Source organism: Hyla sarda, chromosome 6 (genome assembly GCF_029499605.1).
Source record: "Hyla sarda isolate aHylSar1 chromosome 6, aHylSar1.hap1, whole genome shotgun sequence".
Taxonomy (NCBI): Eukaryota; Metazoa; Chordata; class Amphibia; order Anura; family Hylidae; genus Hyla; species Hyla sarda.
Window position 1 is genome coordinate 78,861,114 of NC_079194.1, and position 25,581 is coordinate 78,886,694.

At 43.1% G+C, this 25,581-nt stretch overlaps 1 protein-coding gene across 4 annotated transcripts in view; it reads left to right on the forward strand.

Moving 5' to 3' along the window:
- Positions 1-454: 454 nt before the first annotated feature.
- The window catches only part of VGLL4 (vestigial like family member 4), a 118,248-nt gene continuing 93,121 nt past the window's right edge, over positions 455-25,581 (forward strand). The window contains exon 1 of one of the 4 annotated variants that reach the window (XM_056524269.1): positions 455-745. Coding sequence is in view for 1 of the 4 variants with exons in the window: in XM_056524268.1 (XP_056380243.1) it covers positions 10,655-10,656 (2 nt within the window). In the remaining 3 variants the exon portion in view is untranslated. Of the gene's footprint in view, positions 746-4,524; positions 4,545-5,694; positions 5,712-10,529; positions 10,657-25,581 lie in introns of those variants that run through there. The other 3 variants (XM_056524270.1, XM_056524271.1, XM_056524268.1) reach the window with 3 other exon arrangements.

The window sequence follows — 25,581 nt, forward strand, 5'->3', positions numbered from 1 at the left end:
CTGCAGGTAACCTTGTTATATTATCTGTTCTCACATGTATCAGTGCGTTGACCGTGTGGTGTTACATAGGACTGCAGATAACTGTGCTGTCTGTACTGAAGACCTTTATCCTGCCCTGCTGCAGAAGGTTATGCTCCTGTTCAGATAACAAACTCCTATACTATCGCTAGTGTGGCCCCTCCGCAGCTCAGTGAGTGGCCCCTCCGCCGCTCAGTGAGTGGCCCCTCCGCCGCTCAGTGAGTGGCCCCTCCGCCGCTCAGTGAGTGGCCCCTCCGCAGCTCAGTGAGTGGCTCCTCCGCCGCTCACACTCACTCTCCCTGCCTCTTTCCCCTCTTCTACCTGATGCAGCCTAGCTCGTGACGTCACGTCCTCATTATGCTAATGTATGCTGACCTCACCCGGCGCTCCACCAATCAGCGACCAGTGCGCTGCCCACCTGCCAGGAAGAGAATTCCATCATTCCTCACATTCCTAGTGCGGAGCGCGGTGCTGTGCAGGAGGTTTCCCCGGGGTCCCCGCACCCCCGAACCACAGCTCTCTGGGGCCCCTCACCCCCCCATCACCCAGGAGATCACGTGTCCCCGGTGTTATCATTACTGCCGGGATCCCCCCTTTAAATCACCGCTGGGGAATTTGCAGATCGTCAGATTATTGGTGGATTCCCATGTAGTGACTGCTGACCCCTCCCCGAGTCCCCGGCATCACACTCTCCAGCACGTTGGATCATTACAAAGTGGCTGCTCTGGTGAGTTGTGCGTGCAGCGTGTACCTGCTATACGGTGTGCTGTATATACCGTGTATACTGTGTACAGGACTTATTGTACATGTGCTGTATATACCGTATATACTGTGTGTACAGGACGTATTGTGCATGTGCTGTATATACCTTATATACTGTGTGTACAGGACTTATTGTACATGTGCTGTATATACCTTATATACTGTGTGTACAGGACGTATTGTGCATGTGCTGTATATACCTTATATACTGTGTGTACAGGACGTATTGTGTATATGATGTATATACCTTATATACTGTGTGTACAGGACGTATTGTGCATGTGCTGTATATACCTTATACTGTGTGTACAGGACGTATTGTGCATGTGCTGTATATACCTTATATACTGTGTGTACAGGAGGTATTGTGCATGTGCTGTATATACCTTATATACTGTGTGTACAAGACGTATTGTGCATGTGCTGTATATACCTTATATACTGTGTACAGGACGTATTGTGCATGTGCTGTATATACCTTATACTGTGTGTACAGGACGTATTGTGCATGTGCTGTATATACCTTATACTGTGTGTACAGGACGTATTGTGCATGTGCTGTATATACCTTATATACTGTGTGTACAGGACGTATTGTGCATGTGCTGTATATACCTTATATACTGTGTGTACAGGACGTATTGTGCATGTGCTGTATATACCTTATATACTGTGTGTACAGGACGTATTGTGCATGTGCTGTATATACCTTATATACTGTGTGTACAGGAGGTATTGTGCATGTGCTGTATATACCTTATATACTGTGTGTACAGGACGTATTGTGCATGTGCTGTATATACCTTATATACTGTGTGTACAGGACGTATTGTGCATGTGCTGTATATACCTTATATACTGTGTGTACAGGATGTATTGTACATGTGCTGTATATACTGTGTGTACAGGACGTATTGTACATGTGCTGTATATACCTTATATACTGTGTGTACAGGAGGTATTGTGCATGTGCTGTATATACCTTATACTGTGTGTACAGGACGTATTGTGCATGTGCTGTATATACCTTATATACTGTGTGTACAGGAGGTATTGTGCATGTGCTGTATATACCTTATATACTGTGTGTACAGGACATATTGTGCATGTGCTGTATATACCTTATATACTGTGTGTACAGGACATATTGTGCATGTGCTGTATATACCTTATATACTGTGTGTACAGGACATATTGTGCATGTGCTGTATATACCTTATATACTGTGTGTACAGGACATATTGTGCATGTGCTGTATATACCTTATATACTGTGTGTACAGGACGTATTGTGCATGTGCTGTATATACCTTATATACTGTGTGTACAGGACGTATTGTGCATGTGCTGTATATACCTTATATACTGTGTGTACAGGGCGTATTGTGCATGTGCTGTATATACCTTATATACTGTGTGTACAGGGCGTATTGTGCAGTGTGCTGTATATACCCTATATACTGTGTGTACAGGACGTATTGTGTATATGCTGTATATACTGTGTATGTGCTGTATATACCTTTTATACACTATGTGTACAGGACGTATTGTGCAGTGTGCTGTATATACCCTATATACTGTGTGTACAGGACGTATTGTGTATATGCTGTATATACTGTGTATGTGCTGTATATACCTTTTATATACTGTGTGTACAGGACGTATTGTGCAGTGTGCTGTATATACCCTATATACTGTGTGTACAGGACGTATTGTGTATATGCTGTATATACTGTGTATGTGCTGTATATACCTTTTATACACTGTGTGTACAGGACGTATTGTGCAGTGTGCCTGACAAGTTGTTAGGGCACCAGAGGGCAGAAGGATTAGATGGGCGGGGGCTGGAGCCCATTTTGACCCTATGTGTGCACGTCACTGCCTTTTTATATACTGTGTGTACAGGACATTGTGTATTGTGCAGTGTGTTGTATATACCTTTTATATACTGTGTACATGACTTATTGTGTATTCTGCAGGGGTCCTAGCCATTGTGTGCTATATATACCTTTTTTATATACTGTGTGTACATGACCTTTGTATTATCCTTGTGCACTGTGTGTTGTATATTCCTTTTTATATACTGTGTGTACATGGCTTATTGCGTATTGTCCAGGTATTAGAGCCATTGGGGGAGATTTATCAAAACCTGTACAAAAGAAAAGTTGCCCATAGCAACCAATCAGATCCCTTCTTTCATTTTACAGAGGCCTTGTTAAAAATGAAAGAAGCGATCTGATTGGTTGCTATGGGCAACTGGGCAACTTTTCCTCAACACAGGATTTGATAACTCTCCCCTATTGTGTGTGTTGTATATATCTTATACCAGAGTTTTTGTTTTTTTTAAATAGGGTGTCTACAGCTGTTGCAAAACTACAACTCCCAGCATGCCCGGACAGCCAAAGGCTGTCCGGGCATGCTGGGAGTTGTAGTTTTGCAACAGACTGTTTGGAAAACACTACCTTTTTTTATATACCGTACTGTGTGTAAAGGATTTCTTGTGTATTCTGCAGTTATAACAGCCATTGTGTCCGCTGTATATACAGTACCTTTTTATATACTGTGTGTACATGACTTATTGTGTATTCTGGAGATATTGCAGCCTTTGTATGCGTTGTATATACATTCACACACTGTGTGCACATTACTCATTGTGTATTGTGCATGTAAAGTCTGTGTGTTGTACGTACCTTATATATACCAAATATACATTTCTCATTGGGGGAGATTTATCAAAACTTGTGCAGAGGAAAACTTGCCCAGTTGCCCATAGCAACCAATCAGCTCGCTTCTTTCATTTTCATGAAGGCCTGTGAAAAATGAAAGAAGCGATCTGATTGGTTGCTATGGGCAACTGGGCAACTTTTCCTCTGCACAGGTTTTGGTAAATCTCCCCCATTGTGTGTTGTACTGTGTGTACATGATTATTGTGTATTCTGCAGGTATGGCAGCCATTGTGTGTGTGTTGTACGTACCTTATATATACCAAATGTACATTACCCATTGTGTGTTGTACTGTGTGCACATGATTATTGTGTATTCTGCAGGTATGGCAGCCATTGTGTGTGTGTTGTACGTACCTTATATATACCAAATGTACATTACTCATTGTGTGTGTGTTGTACGTACCTTATATATACCAAATGTACATTACTCATTGTGTGTTGTATTGTACGTACCTTATATATACCAAATGTACATTACTCATTGTGTGTGTGTTGTACGTACCTTATATATACCAAATGTACATTACTCATTGTGTGTTGTATTGTGTGCACATGATTATTGTGTATTCTGCAGGTATGGCAGCCATTGTGTGTGTGTTGTATGTACCTTATATATACCAAATGTACATTACCCATTGTGTGTTGTACTGTGTGTACATGATTATTGTGTATTCTGCAGGTATGGCAGCCATTGTGTGTGTGTTGTATGTACCTTTATATATACCAAATGTACATTACTCATTGTGTGTGTGTTGTACGTACCTTATATATACCAAATGTACATTACTCATTGTGTGTTGTACTGTGTGTACATGATTATTGTGTATTCTGCAGGTATGGCAGCCATTGTGTGTGTGTTGTATGTACCTTTATATATACCAAATGTACATTACTCATTGTGTGTGTGTTGTATGTACCTTTATATATACCAAATGTACATTACTCATTGTGTGTGTGTTGTACGTACCTTATATATACCAAATGTACATTACCCATTGTGTGTTGTACTGTGTGCACATGATTATTGTGTATTCTGCAGGTATGGCAGCCATTGTGTGTGTGTGTTGTACGTACCTTATATATACCAAATGTACATTACCCATTGTGTGTTGTACTGTGTGTACATGATTATTGTGTATTCTGCAGGTATGGCAGCCATTGTGTGTGTGTTGTACGTACCTTATATATATACCAAATGTACATTACCCATTGTGTGTTGTACTGTGTGTACATGATTATTGTGTATTCTGCAGGTATGGCAGCCATTGTGTGTGTGTTGTATGTACCTTATATATACACCAAATGTACATTACTCATTGTGTGTTGTACTGTGTGTACATGATTATTGTGTATTCTGCAGGTATGGCAGCCATTGTGTGTGTTGTACGTACCTTATATATACCAAATGTACATTACCCATTGTGTGTTGTACTGTGTGTACGTGATTATTGTGTATTCTGCAGGTATGGCAGCCATTGTGTTTGTGTGTTGTACGTACCTTATATATACCAAATGTTCATTACCCATTGTGTGTTGTACTGTGTGTACATGATTATTGTGTATTCTGCAGGTATGGCAGCCATTGTGTGTGTTGTACGTACCTTATATATACCAAATGTACATTACCCATTGTGTGTTGTACTGTGTGTACATGATTATTGTGTATTCTGCAGGTATGGCAGCCATTGTGTGTGTGTTGTACGTACCTTATATATATATACCAAATGTACATTACCCATTGTGTGTTGTACTGTGTGTACATGATTATTGTGTATTCTGCAGGTATGGCAGCCATTGTGTGTGTTGTACGTACCTTATATATACCAAATGTACATTACCCATTGTGTGTTGTACTGTGTGTACATGATTATTGTGTATTCTGCAGGTATGGCAGCCATTGTGTGTGTGTTGTACGTACCTTATATATACCAAATGTACATTACTCATTGTGTGTTGTACTGTGTGTACATGATTATTGTGTATTCTGCAGGTATGGCAGCCATTGTGTGTGTGTGTTGTATGTACCTTATATATACACCAAATGTACATTACTCATTGTGTGTTGTACTGTGTGTACATGATTATTGTGTATTCTGCAGGTATGGCAGCCATTGTGTGTGTGTTGTACGTACCTTATATATACACCAAATGTACATTACCCATTGTGTGTTGTACTGTGTGTACATGATTATTGTGTATTCTGCAGGTATGGCAGCCATTGTGTGTGCAGACATTACTCATCCCTGTGTGTACAGGACCTGACAGTCACTTTGTTTATTGTGCCTTTTGTGTACAGCCTGTCCCTTGTAATGTGACACATACTTCCCTGTATTTCCTGGCTCCTTTTGTTGTGTTCTCTCTTTATGGTTTTTATGTTTTTTTTTTTTTTTTTTGTATCATTTTGTTGTGAAAATTCCCTCTTTTATATTTAGTAAACAATGCACAGCTGTTACAATGTTATAGTAGCAGTGCACATGCTTGAACGTCTGCTGCTTGTAAATTTTTTACTGTCTTTCATTGACCAGGATGCTCCAGATTGCCCAGCGCACGTCTCATTTCCTAAATGTTTCTTCTCACCGTAAAGTCTCGGACAATAACTGGTTAAATGCTTCGATCATAAATTATTCAGCAAGACCTTGGTCTGAGCCAGTGTTTCCCGACCAGGGTGCCTCCAGCTGTTTCAAAACTACAACACCCATCATGCCCGGACAGCCTTTGGCTGTCCGGGCATGCTGGGAGTTGTAGTTTTGCAACAGCTGGAGGCACCCTGGTTGGGAAACACTGGTCTGAGCAATGGAATGAATTCCCATCATTGACTATATTACTGCTGGATGACGTGATCCTTGCTAGAGATGAGCGAACTTACAGTAAATTCGATTCGTCACGAACTTCTCAGCTCGGCGGTTGCTGACTTTTCCTGCATAAATCAGTTCAGCTTTCCAGTGCTCCGGTGGGCTGGAAAAGGTGGATACAGTCCTAAGAGAGTCTCCTAGGACTGTATCCACCTTTTCCAGCCCACGGGAGCACCTGAAAGTTGAACTCATTTATGCAGGAAAAGTCAGCAACCGCCGAGCCGAGAAGTTTGTGACGAATCGAATTTACTGTAAGTTCGCTCATCTCTAATCCTTGCTGCAAAGAAAATGAGGAGGTCATGTGTGCTGGCATATTGAAACCTATGACTTGTCCATGTAATACGCAGGTGGGGGTGAACATACCATATGACAGTGGTCTCCAAACTGTGCACCTCCAGCTGCTGCAAAACTACAAATCCCAGCAAGCTCTTAAAACCAACAGCTCCCATAAGGTATAAGCAGGCCTGGAAATTTCAGGTAGTCATTATGGCTTTATTAAAATCCATGAAAGGGGCATTCCCATGTCGAATAATTATACCCTATCCACAGAATAGGGAATAATATGTTGATTGGTGGGTGTCCCAGCCATTACTGGAACGAAGGGTAGTTGCACCCCAGAATGAATGCTCAGCTTGGCAATGTTCCAAAGCCTCATAGCGAATAAAGTGCCAGCGTTCCATTTATTCCAGGATGCAATTTCTCTCCATTCTTACAATCAACGGGGGTCTCAGTGTTCAGACCCCCACCGATCAGCATGTTATCCCTTATCCTGTGCATAGTGAATAACATATTTGAGAGGGAAATACCTCTTTATAGTGGACCGTCCCTTGTCAAAAAGAAGCCGCCTGGTTTTTGGCACCCGCCATAGATACATTGTAGTCTTAGGCTGCGTTCAAGCTGTGGAATTTCCAAGCAGAATGTCGCTCGGAAATTCTGCTGCGGCAGCCTCCCATTGTTTTCAGTGGGATCTTGCTGCCCCGAGCCCACTGCTATATTTTGCTTTGGAAATTCAAATTCCAGACTCCACCAAAAAAAAAAAAAAAAAAAGTAGGGTAGGGTGGGTTCATGCTATAATACCACTCCCTTTAATCCTAGCCATTGTCATCCTGTTTTTGGCAGGATACTGCAGGAGCAGCGGACCCCATTGCTTTATATGGCCGAACAGAGTCATCTTGGGACTTATATCGGGACGTAGGTGTTATTTTAAAAGACAACGGTCCCTGTTTTTGAGTTGGTTTAAAATAGTGGTTATGCCCCGAGCTGAGTTAGGGTGTATTCACAGACAGATCTTCGTATGGATCTTTAAAACGGAGTAATTTTGCAGTGTGAAAGGGGCCTAAACCTAACCTTAGGGTGCATTCACATCCCGATTTTCATATACAGTTCTCTTTTTTTTTTTTTTTTTTTTTTCAACCGTATACATAGACATCCCATATAAAAACGTATGCAACAAGAAGCATCCAGTTGCATATGTTTTTGGCTGTGTACGGTTGTGTTTTTTTAAATTTTTTTAAATTTTTTACCGTACACACAACTGCAGTCTACTACGTTTTTGTGTCCTGTTTAAAAACCATTTATTTTAAAACAAATTTTTTAACATTGAAGTCAAATGGGTATACAGTGGCATACAGTTTTTGGGATACTTTTTTTTTTTTTTTTTTTCTTGCACTTGGAAAACCACACCTGTCCTTGTTTTATTGAAATTTGTACTTTATTGCAAGAAAGTGTTAAAGGAAAACTGTCAGATATTTTCTCCCGCACTATCCACAGTACTGGTGAATAGTGCGGGAGACACAGATTAAAATGAGCCCAGTTAACTGGCACTGATGTCAGTGCCGCTTATGAATATTCATCCCCCCTTCCTCCAGCTCTCCCTCTCTTCGCCGCTCCTAACTGGAGGGAGGGGGGATGAATATTCATAAGCGGCGCTGACGTCAGTGCCAGTTAACCTGCAAAAGCCCCGCCCCTGCCAGTTATAGCAAGATATACACATAGGGGGACATGTATCATTATTTGTGTATGGTAGAAGCAGTTTACCCCTTTTCCCGAATTCTAAATTATGCGCAGAAGCGCTAAATTTATCAATCAAGCGCAATGAGCTTCATAAATTGCGGGTAAATATAGTAATCTCCTCAATCCACTCTTTGGAAAATAGAATCGATGATTTAGAGCATCTTGCTACGTTAAGTCCAAGATGGCTTATATTTGCGCAAAAAAAACAGCTCTTGCAGCAAAATTTTGGTGTAAAGGAAAAGTGCGCAGTTAATAAATCCATGCGTACTATAGATGTCACTCCAAGGTACCCTGATACAGCTACATCTGGAGGACATGCTCTACCAAAACATGCGCAAAAAAGGGGCTTGCGCAAAAAAAATACACACAAAACAGGGGTAAAATCTTTGATACATGTCCCCCATAGAATAAAACTACAATTGCGGGTGAACGGCCGGGCGGATCCAGGTAAGGTAGGTCTCGTTTTATGGTGCGTTCACACGTGCGTATTTTTGCTGCAGATTTGCTGTAGCAGATTTTCCTACCCATTGAAGTCAATGGGCAGAAAAATCTTCAGCAGCAAAAATACGCGCGTGTGAACGCACCCTTAATCAGCGTCTCCCGCACTGTCCACCAGTACTGTAGATAGTGCGGAGAAAATATCTGACAGTTTTCCTTTAATGAAAACAACTTATACGTTTGTCTTTGCAAAAACGAATGCAACAGGACATCTAAATTTAAAACGCATACGGTTTCATACTGTATACAGTTTAAATTATGAGCACGAGTTTGCATACTGTTTTGACTTTTTTTTTTTTAAGTATATGTTTTCCAAAAAAATTTAATAAAAAAAGATTCTAAACCGTATGGCAAAATTGTGATTTGAATGCACCTCAGTTGTCCCTGGACAAACAGTTTATATGGTTTGCGGCCTTGGACCTATTGCCTTGTGATTGCTGTTCGGATACATCATGCAGTGAAACGCTTTGAGATGACCACCCAACATTGCAACAAAAAGTCATCTTTTTGGGGGGGTCCTCTTTGTAAAGGAGATGGCCGGTATTAGAGATAAGCGAACTTACAGTAAATTTGATTTGTCACGAACTTCGCGGCTCGGCAGTTGATGACTTATCCTGCGTAAATGAGTTCAGCCTTCAGGTGCTCCGGTGGGCTGGAAAAGGTGGATACAGTCCTAGGAAAGAGTCTCCTAGGACTGTATCCACCTTTTCCAGCCCACCGGAGCACCTGAAAGCTGAACTAATTTATGCAGGAAAAGTCATCAACTGCCGAGCCGAGAAGTTCGTGACGAATCGAATTTTCTGTAAGTTCGCTCATTTCTAGCCGGTATGTTAGAAGTGAATCTGATCAGGCACCCAAAAAGCAGCGCCAACTCCAATCCACATGTCGTGTGTAGTACTGCAGCTCAGCCCCATTCACATCAATGGAGCCAAGCTGCAACACCAGCCACAGCCTATGGACAGGAGTGGCGCTGTTTTTGTAAGAAAGAAGCAGCTTTTTTTTTTTTTTCATCTCCTCCTAATCCTGGACAACCCCTTTAATAGTGGTCAAATGTCTGCTTTGATCATAGGTATCGGAAAGCGATAGGATGCGATAAGCTCAATGGAACAGCATGGAAAAATATTTAAAAATATTTAAAACCTGCATTGCCGTCTATGGAGCTGGCGCCGGCATGTTCTTCAGGTGCCCGCCGTATGCAGAACGTCCGCCAGGAATATTGGAAGTGACAATCTGGTCTGGATAAAGGGTGTTTTTTTTTTTTTTTTTTGAAGAGTTTTCACTATAAATGACATTGCAGTGTAGTCACACTTAGCATTTTCCATTGCACTTATATTCCCAGGCATGTGCCAAGTGTGGTAAATGATGAAGGGCACTACCTGCAGCCCCTGGAGTGCTGGGTTGGAAGCCTGCAGGCAGTGTCCTTTTTGTCTAGACTGGAGGTCAGCTGGCCAGGAGAGGGTTACTCCACAGCCAAGGAGTCTGCTGCTTGAGGTTTTCACAAGGAGGAAAAGGAGGGGGGAGGCAGCGATTGCCCTCCAGCCTCTCACATTGTGGGGGAGGGCAGCGGCTGCTGCTGGGATCCTTGGCTCTGAATGAAGGAAGTTGGAGAGAAGTTGTTTGTTTTGTTGTCTGTGCTGCTGTATGTCCTGGGTGCCTGTTGTCTGTCTGTACATGTACCAGGGTGAAGGACTAAGCAGCAGGGGATCTGGTTGTGAACGATGCCGCTGCGAGATTAAAGAGCATTTCCAGGGGTTTTGCCAATCCTGCTCCTGCCCCCGTTTTCCATATGTAAGTACTAGGGATCTTGGGTTGAAATTATCACTCCATGCCCCAGTGTTTCCCAAGCAGGGTGCCTCCAGCTGTTGCAAAACTACAACTCCCAGCATGCCCGGACAGCCGTTGGCTGTCCGGGCATGCTGGGAGTTATAGTTTTGCAACAGTTAGAAGCACCCTGTTTGGGAAACACTACCCTACCCTATAGCTGACCAGATACTGGTGATTTATCAATGAAAACACAAAAGTTTACAATCACAAACAATACAAGTGGTGGTATGGGGATGGCATATTAGGATTAGAAAAATGCTGTTTTTTTTAAATTTATTTATTTTTTCTAAAAAAGCGCCACTCCAATCCACAGGTCGTGTGTAGTACTGCAGCTCAGCCCCATTCACATCAATGGAGCCAAGCTGCAATACCAGACACAACCTATGGACAGGAGTGGCGCTGATCCTGATAAATTCCCCCTGAAGTGTTTCTTTGATCAACAGCTCAATAAAGTGACAAAATCTTACTATAAAAAGTCTGGGTGTAGTCTCAGGCTGGGTTCACACCACGTTTTGTACTTACGGTTCCGTACACGGCTGGGGGGAGAGGGGGGCGGGGGGGGGGGGGGGGGGGAATCTCAGCGCCCGCCGTATTCAGGAACCGTATTTAATGCATGTCTATGAGCCGACCGGAGTGGACCGCAGCCTCCGGTCGGCTGCGTTTTCGGCCGTATGCGGTTTCCCGACCGCAGGCAAAAACGTGGTGTGAACTCAGCCTCAGCCTGGAGCGAAACATGGAAATTTTATCTCACTAAATAAAAAATTAAAAACACCTCCTGTCTATAGGAACAAACTGGAGTTTCTCGAAAATCTGTTCAAAAGTCAAGTAAATGAAGAGGAAAAAAAAGATTACGGTGTATATATAATTTATTTATTTATTTTTTTTAATTTTTTTCATTTACTTGACTTTTGAACAGATTTTCAAGAAACTCCAGTTTGTTCCTATAGACAGGAGGTGTTTTAAATTTTTTTTTTATTTAGTGAGATAAAATTTCCATGTTTCGCTCCAGGCTGAGACTACACCCAGACTTCTTATAGTAAGATTTTGTCACTTTATCTATTGAGCTTGAGCTGTTGTTCAAAGAAACACTTCAGGGGGAATTTATTAGGATCAGCGTTTCATACGCTAAACATAACACAAGAGACGCCTCTTAATATATTTTCCTGCTTCTTTGGCTGTTTCTACGCCGCACTCCTAAGTCTATGCCGACTAGAAGCTGGTGTAGATTCCAGCTATCATTTATGCCAAATTTCTTCTATAAGTGATAGCAAATGTGTCAGGTGGTGGCAGGCCGTGCTCTTCTTTTTGTTTAAAGTTAAAAAAATGGGTTGGACTTGACAAAAAAAAAATAAAAATAAAAGTCGCAAATATTTACACAGAAAATCAGAAAATTTGTAAAAGAAAAAAATAAATTAAAATGATGCAAGAAAACTGGTGTGCATACCAGAATGAGGCCATGTTTGAACAACATACCGTAAGTCTATTTATTGTTATTAAAAAAAAGAAAAAAAATATATATATATTTCGCCATGGAAATTCTGCTGTGTGCACGGTGTCGCAGAATCCCATTGAAAACAATGGGACATTGCTGCAATGCAATTTCCGAGAGGAATTTTTCCTGACTTATACTGCTCGTAAATTTAGTGGCGTGTTTGAGGCCTAAGGCTAAGTTTACACTTGTGTGTTTTTTTTTTTTTTTTTGTTTTTTTCTGGCAGTTTTTGGAAAATTGCCACTGCAGTTTTTGAGCCAAAGCCAGAAATGTATTCAAAAGGAATGGGAAATATAAAGGAAGGACTATATACTTCTCCTCCCTTATGGATCCACTTCTGACTATGGCTCAAAAACTGCCCTGACTCCATCCCCGAAATCGCTGACTGGTTGTCAGTTCGGATGATCAGACCTGCGGTCAGGCCAGGACTATGTGATTCTGTGTTTTGAAGTGCAGTGTTTTTCAAACAGGGTGCCTCCAGCTGTGGCAAAACTACAACTCCCAGCATGCCCGGACAGCCTTCGGCTGTCCGGGCATGCTGGGAGTTGTAGTTTTGCAGTAGCTGCGTGCGGTATTTTTGGAAAACACCGTGCTAGTGTAAAAACTGGTCTATTGCCCTACTGACCAATCAATAAACAGTATTACAATGCGCTGCTGTGTTGCAGGCAGACAAGTTTGTAGGGGAAAAGTCAATTGCCCCTTTATTGCCCTATAAATAATCTCTCATTCCGCTCAACAGTTTATGGTTGTCTGTGTTCTCCCAGTGGTAAGGCTGCGTTCACACGTTCAGGTTTTTAGTTGCACATATCGAATACAAAGCCAGTAATGGATTTGATAAAGAGTAGAAGTTCGTCTTTCCTTTATACGTGCCCTCCATTTATGATCAATAATTGCAAATAAAAACCTCAATGTGTGAACACACCCTAGGGCTGAGATCACATATTGCGAGTAAGGGCTTGTTCACATTGCCTTTTTTTTTTCTCCGCTAAACTTCTGTAAAATTACCAGATGACAGATGGACCTCATGCAAGTGAATTGGGTCCATCGGGACCCGGCAGAAGCCGTTTACATCCGACCCATCTAAGGGTCCGTTCAGCTTGGAAAAAAAAGCCCACCGGACCCTCAAAGGAGTACTACAGGATAAGAAAACTTATCCCCTATCCTAAGGATAGGGGATAAGTTTTAGCGGTCGGACTCCCTGCGATCTCCCGTACGGGGCCCACAGCTCTTTGACAAAATAGCGCGTTTCGACCACCACATGATGCGGCGCCCGACACGCCCCTCAATACATTTCTATGTGAGGTGGAGACTGCCGAATGCAGCGCTTCGCAGGCGTTTGGGCTGCTCCATCATGGTCAGATACGCCCCTGGCCGCTGACTGCCGAGGGGCCTTAGGATAGGTGATAAGTTCTCTTATCCCGGAGTGCTGCTTTAACGGGTCAGATGCAAACGGCAATGTGAACACAACCTACAACTGACAGGCTGTCTTGGTATATTAGGTAAGTGCTGTGTATGCAGCTGCCACTAATGACTGAAGAACAATTCATTTTCTTATTTGTTTTTTGGCCAAATCGAAACTATAGTCAGTTATTTTAATTTTTCTATTCAAATTCCTTTTATTTGCATAGCAGAGGCGTGTGATCTTTGTGAAGTATTGGAAGTATATGCAAATAAGCAGCGTGCATCACATAAAGCATGGAAATGTAGGTCTGGAAGGTGGAAAAAATGTCGGTGTGATACACAGGTAAAAATGTTTTGGGACCTTAGTAAATTGCGCGGTCATGTGACTTGACAGAAGCGAAGGCCCCTGTACACATAAAACGTGTCTGATTGGTCAACTATCTGATATGTGTGGGGGGGCTTTCCAACTCCTGACAGATAATGTTTGGTCAAAGAATCAGGAATGTTGATATGTAGCAGCTTGATCCTTAAGATAAGATGCCACCAGAGGAGTCTGGCAGCGGCTCCCCCCCCCCCCCCCAGGCACATGCAGATCAGCAGAGCCAAGCACTCGTGTATAGAAGAATACCTCAAAAGATCACAGCGTGAAAGGTAATGGGCTTCCACACGGCTTTGTACATTGTATAGAGCTATAATAGGGAAAGCTCACACTTAGCGGATTTTCTGCAGCTTGTCTAAATTTTTGCTTTGGATATGCAGCGTTTCTGCAGCAAAATCTTAAACCTTGCGTTGAAGTCGGGGGGGAAAACCTGCAATGTTTCCACAACATAACCATATTTGGCATACGTGGCTCTACCCATACAGTGCCGGTAAGTGTGTAGGCCCATGATGTGTTCCTCTGTATGCCTTCCTCAAATTTCATACAGAGTTTATGGGTGAGCTCTGCTACCCCTTTCTAGTGATCCATTCTCTTATCTTTATTTTTTAAGAAGGGTAGGTTCACACTGCTGTTGTATTCCGACCCATGCAGGGTCTGGCTGTTTTTTTTTTTTTTTTGCAATGAATAGACCCTAAACGGGTCGAAGCACTACTGGCACTGCTGGGTCCCGACCGATTCCATTGACTTGAATGGGGTTAGTTGGATGTCCAGTGTTTTATTTGAGTTAAAAAGAGAAAACAAATGGCACATGCACTATTTTTTTTTTCTTTTCTCCACTCAACTCCAATCCTTCTGAAGGACTGACCGACTGACCTCCCTTTAGCAGAACACGCCAGCAGTGTGAACAATATCAGAACAAATGGTCTTCACACTAATAAACACAAAAATAAATCCTGCTTAAAATGTCCTTGTCTATACAGGTGCCTTACTACCACCCAGCACATTCGTCAACAAATGTGTTATTCACACAAGTTTTTATGTTCCTTTTTTGAGGCTGTAAACTTCTGATATCAAACTCTCATCAGTGTTGCAGGTTCTTCACAGCCTTTCTTGCGGACTAACTCTCACCTATTTTTAAAACCAAGTGTCTAGCTGTCTTCAGCACCTGTGCTGATCTGGGCCATTATGAAAACCTGCTCTGGCCCAGGAAGGGGCCTTTCATCCCATGAAAATCCAGGCCTGATAACAGAACTTACCAATGTAAGAAAGCTTAGTCTCGCCAGGGATGTAAACTATTTCAGGATTCCCCATTTCTCTTCCAGTATTCCTTGGCTAGAGATGTAATTCCTGAAACCTGGTATCCACATATTACGGGGATAGTTTGGGGAAATATAGCTATCCCCGAAGACTATTCCTGTCACTGTTTCCGCAGTAGATAATAAATATTATTTGTGGGGTAAATCACTTTGATTTGCAATTGGCAATGTTGTAAATTCTTATTCAGAATATAGTGCAACAATTTATTTTTATTTTTTTGTGCCTTTGGGAATCTGCCAAAGCAGGGCTGGCTGCCATATTGTTTTACACATGTGATTTACAGAACATAAAGGAGGTCGCATATTATAGGTGTGATAACCCAAAACTGTCATGTGTAAGTTTCATTGCATGAAGCATAAAGCCTGTGGGATTGCAGCACTTGCTGTGCACCGGCCAAGTCACACGCTGGGTGCCATCTGCTCAGAGCTGCTCACGTAATATTCCAGGCATGAGAACATTTTGAAACAGGCGAAAAAAAATTAAATGGATAAGGTTATAGAATTCAAACTTTGTTTTTTGAAGTTTTTTTCCCCCCATATCTGTTCTTTTTTTGAGAATTTGCAGAATAAAAATAAATTAATTGAATAAATTCAAAAAAATGAATCGCATTGTAATGAGTAATGATAGGATGCGCCCCAACCAGGGTGCCCCCAGCTGTTGCAAAACTACAACTCTCAGCATGCCCGGACAGCCATTGGTGTGGGCATCACTCCACGACTAGCAACTAGTCTTCCTTCTATTGACCAGGTCTGTGGCTGACTTCCCGGCTGTTGAGGAGTGGGGGGGGGGGGGGGGGGGGGATTATATAGTTTTGCATAGGACTGTGTGTTGGAGGGGGTGATGTATTTGTACATAGGATTGTATGTTGGAGGGGCTGAGTGGAGATGGGGGTGATGTATTAATTACATACAACTGTATGTTGTAGGGAATTATCTATTTTTAGGACTGTATGTAACATGGTTCATAAAGTTAAAAAAAGACCAGTGTCCATCAAGTTCAACCTATATCCCTAATGAGTCCCTACTGAGTTGATCCAGAGGAAGGCAAAAACCCTCATACTAGAGGTAACAATTCCTTCCCGACTCCAGATATGGCATCAGAATAGATCCCTGGATCAATGTTCTGTCCATTTAGATCTAGTATCCATAACCAGCGATGTTGTTGTTCTCCAAAAAATGCATCCAGACCCCTTTTGAACTCTTTTACAGAGTTCACCATGACCACCTCCTGAGGCAGAGAATTCCACAGTCTCACTGCTCTTACAGTAAAGAACCCCCGTCTGTGCTGTTTTAGAAACCTTCTTTCCTCTAAATGTAGAGGATGCCCCCTCTAAACGTAGAGGATGTTGGAGGGGCTGCTGGGATGGGTTGATGTATTTTTACTTACAACTCTATGTTGAAGGGGGTGATCTATTTTTACACAGGACTGTATGAAGGAGAAGCTGAGGGGTGATGCATTTTTTCATGGAACTGTATGTTGGAAGGGACGATGTATATTTTACATAGGGCTGTATGTTGGAGGGGCTACGGATAATTTTATGCTCTTGGCTATGGCGTATAAAGACCTAGCTAGGGCTCTGCCAGGGGCAGACTGACAACACTCAGGGCCCCTGGACCAAATAAAGCAAGGGCCCCCAGTCGGCCCTTGGCCACACCTCTGCCCCTCCCCTATTTGGACATCAGCCTGATTGGTGATGTCTGGCATTAGCTGAGGGAGTGGGAGCAGGCACTGTGCGTACATGTATGCCTTGTGTCCTTAGGGCTCATTTCCACGGACGGATTCGCAGTGTATTTTACGGTGCGGATCCGTCAACAATGGACCCTACAGTGCTACCTCCATCTGTGTTTGCTCATAGCGGCAATCCACCGCTACGAATAGACACGCTTTGACGTACATGTTCGTCGCGCCCATGCACAGTATACTTGCACACATTGCGGCTGTTCTCAGCCTAGCTCAGGGAACAGGAGGGAGTGGCTGCGATGTGAGTATACTGCGCATGGAGAACATACAACTCGAAGCGTGTCTATTCGTAGCGGTGGATTGCCGCTATGAGCAGACACAGAAAGAGGCAGCACTGTAGGGTCCATTGTCGGCGGATCCGCACTGTAAAATACGCTGCGGATCCGTCCATGTGAAAAAGCACTTAGGGTATATTCACACGTACAGGATCTGCTGTATATTTTCTGCAGCTGATTTTGCTACCTATTGAAGCTAATGGGTTGCAAAGTCAGCTTCACAAAATATGCAGCACATCCTGTACATGTGAATGTACCCTTAAAGGAGTACTCTGGAGCAGACTGCTCCTGCTCCGTCCTGCCCGGGCTGCAAAAAAAAAGGAAATAAACCATCAATCACCTTCCTGGGTTCCCGCAGAGCGCCACTACAGCTGATCGGTCCTCCGGTCCATCTTCTTCATACTTCCATGTGAACGTAGCATCACATGGCGCTCAGCCTATCGCTGGCCACCGCGATGTTCTGTCTCGGACCATAATAGGCTGAGCGCCATGTGACTCTTCGTTCACACGGAAGTATGAAGGAGATGGACCGGAGGACCGATCAGCTGTAGTGGCGCTCCGCGGGAACCCAGGAAGGTGAGTGATGGTTTATTTTCATTTTTTTTTCTTTTTTTGCAGGACGGAGCAGGAGTAGTCTGCACCAGAGTACTCCTTTTAAGGGGTTGATGATAAATAAACAGTGTGTTCACATGTTGTCACCCCAGTGGGGTCACTTTCCATCCTCCAGTGTCCACAGGTCACTAACAGGTCACATTACCAGAACTATTTTTTATTTATTTTTTTAAATCGCTGCAAAAATGGCACAGTTTTACCGCGATTTCGAAAAATCGTGGTAAAACCGTGCAGTTTTTGCTGCGATTTTCCCCAAAAATTGTTCTGGTAATGTGACCTGTTGTGACCTGTGGACACTGGAGGAGGGAAAGTGACCCCATTGGGCTGCTACTTTACACATCACCCAGCCAGAATATACTGCTGATCAGAGGGGAGAGAGGCAGCACACAGGGACATCACTCACATCACATGAAGCGGCCGCTCTGTGTTCCCAGGAGGCCTGTCAGCTCTTGGCCCCACCCTCTTCCTCTGCTGGGGCGGAGCCAACAATCAGATCCTCTTAAAGGGGTTGTGCGCTGCCCTGACTTTCGGAGCTCCGCTCACAGCGTCCGGAAGTTCATTACTCCGAACGCTGTATGCGGGCTTCCGTGTTTGCGGACGCCGGGCGTGATGTCACGCCCGCCCCCTCGTGACTTCTCTCCCGCCCCCTCAACGAAAGTCTATGGGAAGGGGGTGCGACCTGTCACGCCTTCTTCCCATAGACTTTGGTAGAGGGGGCGGGCATGACGTCACGAGGGGCCGGGCATGACGTCACGAGGGGCCGGGCGTGACGTGACGTGGCGGCCGCGAACACGGAAGCCCGCACACAGCGTTCGGAGTAATGAACTTCCGGATGCTGTGAGCGGAGCTCCGAAAGTCAGCGCAGCGCACAACCCCTTTAATCCCTGCTGCTGTCTGTCTCCGCTAATGATACCCAGCGCAGGAGCAGCACAGGGATATTTATATAGAGAAAGACATCACCTAAAAGTAGCGCTTGTCTGACTGGGGATCCGGGACAAGTGTCCTGAATCCTCAGCAGCTGCAGCGGGCCCTTTACCCGGCCGGGCCCTCGGACCATGGCCGAATGGACCAGCCGGTCAGCCCGCCTCTGGGCTCTGCCATAGCTCTGCCATAGACTTTCGGTCAGGTTAAGACCTGTGGCTTTAAAAATAACACAAAAGTGGGCCCATATTATATTTAAAGCAGTGTTTCCCAACCAGGGTGCCTCCAGCTTTGGCCATACTACAACTCCCAGCAGGGCCTGCTGGGAGTTGTAGTTTGGCCACAGTTCAAGGCACTCTGGTTGGGAAACGCTGTGCTAAAGGGAAACTGGCCCATAGTCTTGTCTATGACGCTACAAAAACGTCACTGTATCAAACTTGAGCTATTCATATTATTATACCCATCAAAAGGGTTTTCTTTCATGTCTGTCTGCAGTAAATACGCTTCAAAGGAACCGGTTCTAAAATGAAAAATTGAACTTCCCTTTGACAAGTGATCGTTTTCTGTCTTTTGAAAGTTTCAAATTCCTGTTAATTTACATGAAAAGTCAATATTTGAAGGCAGATATGTGAAGAATTTTAATTGGTTAGCTTGACTTGTTGAACTTTTGGGTTATTTTGTCTTAACCAGTAGTTGTGCCCCTGTGCTGCAGACATGATTAAATATTTAGAGACTGTTTGTGCAATGTTATGGTTTAAAGGGAAACTCTGGAAAAAAAATATTTCTCTATTTCCCAAGGCTTTTCCGATAAGTGACAACAATTACCTAGAAGTTGGCACTGGCATAAAAATGCCACATGCATGCTTAGCTCAGCTGAGCGTACATGTGTTGTCAATGGGAAAAGGGGGATAGCATCTTATCTCCAGTGGAAACAAAGTATCAGAAACATGCCCACACCTCATTTCCTGGATATATTCTATCAGGGCAAGAATCCAGAAAATATACCCCCTTACACATGACCTGGGCATATAAACACTTTAAATGTATTATATGGTAATCCAGAATACATGATAATCGGACACGGAGGGGCTTCCACTAATTACCATTACCATTTTGTGAATGTACAGGGTGGGCCATTTATATGGATACACCTTAATAAAATGGGAATGGTTGGTGATATTAACTTCCTGTTTGTGGCACATTAGTATATATGAGGGGGGAAACTTGGTGGCCATTTTGAATCCAACTTTTGTTTTTTCAATAGGAAGAGGGTCATGTGACACATCAAACTTATTGGGAATTTCACAAGAAAAACAATGATGTGCTTAGTTTTAATGTAACTTCATTCTTTCATGAGTTATTTACAAGTTTCTGACCACTTATAAAATGTGTTCAATGTGCTGCCCATTGTGTTGGATTGTCAATGCAACCCTCTTCTCCCACTCTACACACACTGATAGCAACACCGCAGGAGAAATGCTAGCACAGGCTTCCAGTATCCTTATACACTGCTATATACTACTATATACACACCGCAGGAGAAATGCTAGCACAGGCTTCCAGTATCCGTAGTTTCAGGTGCTGCAGAATGGGCAAAACAAAAATTGGAACAGGACCCTCAGTTTACGCAGAAGATTTTGTTCAGTGATGAGGCAAACTTTTATGTGAATGGTGAAGTTAACAAACAAAACCACCGCTATTGGTCTGACACTAACCCACATTGGCTAGATCCCTCAGAGACTGTTGGAACACAAAAATTGACGGTATGGTGTGGTATATGGGGTACAAAGATAGTCGGGCCATTCTTCATCAATGGAGACCTCAAGGCCACTGGATATGTGAAATTGCTACATGATGATGTGTTCCCCTCTTAATGCACTGAAGCTGGCACATTCCCTGAGTTTTTCCAGCAAGATGGTGCACCACCACATTATGGGTGTCATGTCCGAGCATTCCTAGATAAACAGTTTCCTGGAAAGTGGATTGGTCGTCGTGGGCCCCTTGAATGGCCACCAAGGTCTCCTGATCTGACCCCCCTTAGACTTTTATCTTTGGGGTCATCTGAAGGCAATTGTCTATGCTGTGAAGATACGAGATGTGCAGCACCTGAAACTACGGATACTGGAAGCCTGTGCTAGCATTTCTCCTGCGGTGTTGCTATCAGTGTGTGAAGAGTGGGAGAAGAGGGTTGCATTGACAATCCAACACAATGGGCAGCACATTGAACACATTTTATAAATGGTCAGAAACTTGTAAATAACTCATGAAAGAATAATGTTGCATTAAAACCAAACACATCATTGTTTTTCTTATGAAATTCCCAATAAGTTTGATGTCACATGACCCTCTTCCTATTGAAAAAGCAAAAGTTGGATTTAAATGCCGTCTTCAAAATGGCCGCTATGGTCACCACCTATCTTGAAAGGTTTCCCCCCTCACATATACTAATGTGCCACAAACAGGAAGTTAATATCACCAACCAAGGTGTATCCATATAAATGGCCCACCCTGTATCCTGTGTGCAGCCCAGGGAAAAGGAACATTGGCGTTCCAAGTGTGACAGGATCATGGCTAAATCCGGCCAAACAACAAGAAATGTTGTGGTCGCTACAGAATCCTAGGCTCAAGTGTGTTTTTGGATGCAAGCTCCAATAGACTACTAAGAGCTCAATGCAGGGAATCTGGTATCTTAAACTAATCTATTGTTTAAATCAGATTTTTTGTTGACTTTTTTTTAATGTATTATTGGGGATTTTTTATTTTATTTAGCGTTTTACAATAATCATGAAATCTCGCAGTTTCCATTCAGACCACTATGCCTAAAACAAAACTGAGACTTACTGTTCTGTAAAGATCATTTCCCAGAAATGCCTTTCAGACAGGAGAACAGTGAAAGCTTCAGTATATAGATAACGCTGGATCCACCACCATGCACAGCTCCGCATTCCCTCTCTGTGGAATGACCTCTCAAAAGGTCACAGATAGTGCTCAGTAGCGTCTTCAATTCATGTTAATGGAAAGCTCCTGTCTATTGTCCATGGATCCTTTAGTAAAGCAGATCACTAAATGCTGTTAAAAATAGCTACGGCAATATGGCAGTCACTTGGTAACTTGGTTAGGTAGTTGAATCCCTTGACTATTTAAAAAGAACTAGTACATGGAATACTATATGTAACCCATGTATGCACAGAGTAGAGGGGTAGGGTGTGAGAACATAAGGAAGGGTAGGGGAAGAAAAGGATAGAGACCAGAATGGAGTGGTCAGGAAAAGAGAAGAGGACAAGGCAGAAGCAGGCGAGAATGGCACAAAATACTGTGTGAACATAGTCTGGTGATAAAGGCAAAAGTGCTTATGCCAATATTTCAGCCTGTCTGATTAAGGGCTCATGCACATGGCTATGAAAAGGCCATAATGTACAGTCATGGATGTAAATGTTGGCACCCCTGAATTTTTTCAAGAAAATGTAAGTATTTCTCACAGAAAAGATTTGCAGTAACACATGTTTTGCTATACATATGTTTATTCCCTTTGTGTGTATTGGAACTAAACAAAAAAAGAGAGGAAAAAAGCAAATTGGACATAATGTCACTCCAAAAATGGGCTGGGCAAAATTATTGGCACCCTTAACTTAATATTTGGTTGCACACCCTTCCTATAACCATCAATAAGCTTCTTACACCTCTCAGCCGGAATATCGGACCACTCTTCCTTTGCAAACTGCTCCAGGTCTCTCTTATTGGAAGTCACCTTTTCCCAACAGCAATTTTAAAGGGGTATTCCAGGCAAAAACATCTTATCCCCTATCCAAAGGATAGGGGATAAGCTGTCTTATCGTGGGGAGCCCGCTGCTCGGACTCCGCGATCTCCCTGCAGCACCCGCATTCTATGCGGGGCTGCGTCTCCAGTTTTGGAAACCTCAGGGTTTCCGGGACTGGGGACGTGATGTCACGACACGCCCCCTCCATTCATGTCTATGGGAGGGGGCGTGACAGCCCGGAATACCCCTTTAAGATCTCTCCACAGGTGTTCAATGGGATTTAGATCTGGACTCATTGCTGGCCACTTCAGAACTCTCCAGCGCTTTGTTGCCATTCATTTCTGGTGCTTTTTTGACGTATGTTTGGGGTCATTGTCCTGCTGGAAGACCCAAGATCTCGGACGCAAACCCAGCATTCTGACACTGGGCTGTGCAGTGCGACCCAAAATCCATCGGTAATTCTCAGATTTCATGATGCCTTGCACACATTCAAGGCACCCAGTGCCAGAGGCAGCAAAACAACCCCAAAACATCATTGACCTCTACCATATTTCACTGTAGGCACTGTGTTCTTTTCTTTGTAGGCCTCATTCCGTTTTCGGTAAACAGTAGAATGATGTGCTTTACCAAAAAGCTCTATCTTGGTCTCATCTGTCCACAAGATGTTTTCCCAGAAGGATTTTGGCTTACTCAAGTTAATTTAGGCAAAATGTAGTCTTGCTTTTTAATGTCTCTGTGTAAGCAATGGGGTCCTCCTGGGTCTCCTGTCATAGCGTTTCATTTCATTTAAAGGTCGATGGATAGTTCGCGCTGACACTAATGCTTCCTGAACCTGCAGAACTGCTTGAATATCTTTTGGAACTTGTTTGGGGCTGCTTATCCACCATCCGGACTATCCTGCGTTGACACCTTTCATACATTTTTCTCTTCTGTCCACACCCAGGGAGATTAGCTACAGTGCCATGGGTTGCAAACTTCTTGATAATGTTTCACAATGTGGACAAAGGAATCTAGATCTCTGGAAATGGACTTGTAACCTTGAGATTGTTGATATTTTCCCACAATTTTGGTTCTCAAGTCCTCAGACAGTTCTCTTCTCCTCTTTCTGTTGTCCATGCTTAGTGTGGCACACACAATGCAAAGACTAAGTGAACTTCTCTCCTTTTTATCTGCTTTCAGGTGTGATTTTTATATTGCCCACACCTGTTACATGCCCCCAGGGGAGTTTAAAGGAGCATCACATGCTTGAAACAATCTTATTTTTCCACAATTTTGAAAGGGTGCCAATAATTTTGTCCAGCCCATTTTTGCAGTTTGATGTGACATTATGTCCAATTATTTATTTTTTTTCCTCCCTTTTTTTTGTTTATTTCCAATACACACAAAGGGAATAAACATGTGTATAGCAAAACGTGTTAATGCAATCCTTTTCTGTGAGAAATACTTCATTTCCCAGAAAAGCTTCAGGGGTGCCAACATTTACGGCCATGACTGTATGTCACCGTAATTGTTCTGCTCTCCATATCTCCAGTTTCCTGGCAGAGCCTTTATGACAGTATTTTGGGGGCCGGATGGCTCTGTACTGAGAAGCTGTACCGTACAGGAGCACCACCATACAGGCTCCATGGATGCTTTTATCTCCAAGCCATATTATTCTGAGTTTCCTTCTATTAGGGTACGTTCACACATATGCAGATTTGATGCACACGATTTTCTGCTGACTATTTCAATGTAAACTAAATGACTGAGCACAGCTTCTAATCTGCAGCTACAAATCCTGCAAATCGAATCTGCGCAGGATCCTGTACGTGTGAACGTACCCTTATGGTCTGTTCATACCTACGGTATTCTGCACAGAATTGATGTAATCACATATAACTCACATTTCAAAAGCATCCGGGGTTTAATCTACAAACATTTGTACCTCCTTAAAAGAGGATGAAATATTGGCAGGTCTCTTGGCACATGGAGTGGCGGTGGTGCCAAAAAAGGCTTGTACTCCCAAAGACAGTTTATCCCCCAGCCTAGTTGTTTCAGAAACTCAAGGTGTGAACACGTGGCTAAGAAACAAAGGTTTTTTTTAACCCCTTTAGGATGCAGCCCTTTTTCACCTTAAGGACTGAGCCCTTTTTTCGCAATTCTGACCACCGTCACTTTACGAATTAATATCGCGAAAACGCTTTTACCGAATATTCTGATTCTGAGACTGTTTTTTCGTGACATATTCTGCTTTATTTTGGTGGTAAATTTTCGGCGTTAATTGCATCCTTTTTTGGTGAAAAATACCAAAATTTCATGAAAATTTTGAAAATTTTGCATTTTTCTAACTTTGAAGCTCTCTAATTGTAAGGAAAATGGATATTCCAAATTTTATTTTTCTTCACAAATACAATATGTCCACTTTATGTTGGCATCATAAAATGGACATACTTTGGCTTTTTGAAAAAAATTAGAGGGCTTCAAAGTAGAGCAGCAATTTTCAAAAATATCATGAAAATTGCAAAATCTGAAGGGACATGTTACAGAACTACAACTCCCAGCATGCCTGGGCAGTCGAGGCATGCTGAGAGTTGTAGTTTGGCAACATCTGGAGGGCTACTGTTTGGGCACCACTGTAACAGTGGTCTCCACAGTGGTTGCAGTTTGGTCCCCCTAGTGGTTGCCACAGTAAAGATCGATTTACTTTCACTTTCAATTCTCCCCCCTCTCCCCCCACTGTCGATTCCCTACCTGAGCAAAGATCCAGCAGGCTCCAGCAAAGATCCCAGGTCCCCAGGCATCTTCTCCTGCAGGTACAGCCTCCATCTTCTTCCCAGAGCCCCTTGACATCCGTTCTGAGTAATGGCAGGGGATAGGAGGAGATTGCAGCTTTGCGACCTCACTCCTATCCTTTAGGCTGATTGGGGCTGTTGCTGAAAGCTCCGATCAGCCCTATTTTCCGGGTGATCGGGTCACCAGAGACCCGATCAGCCCGGAATTGGAGAAAATCGCATGTC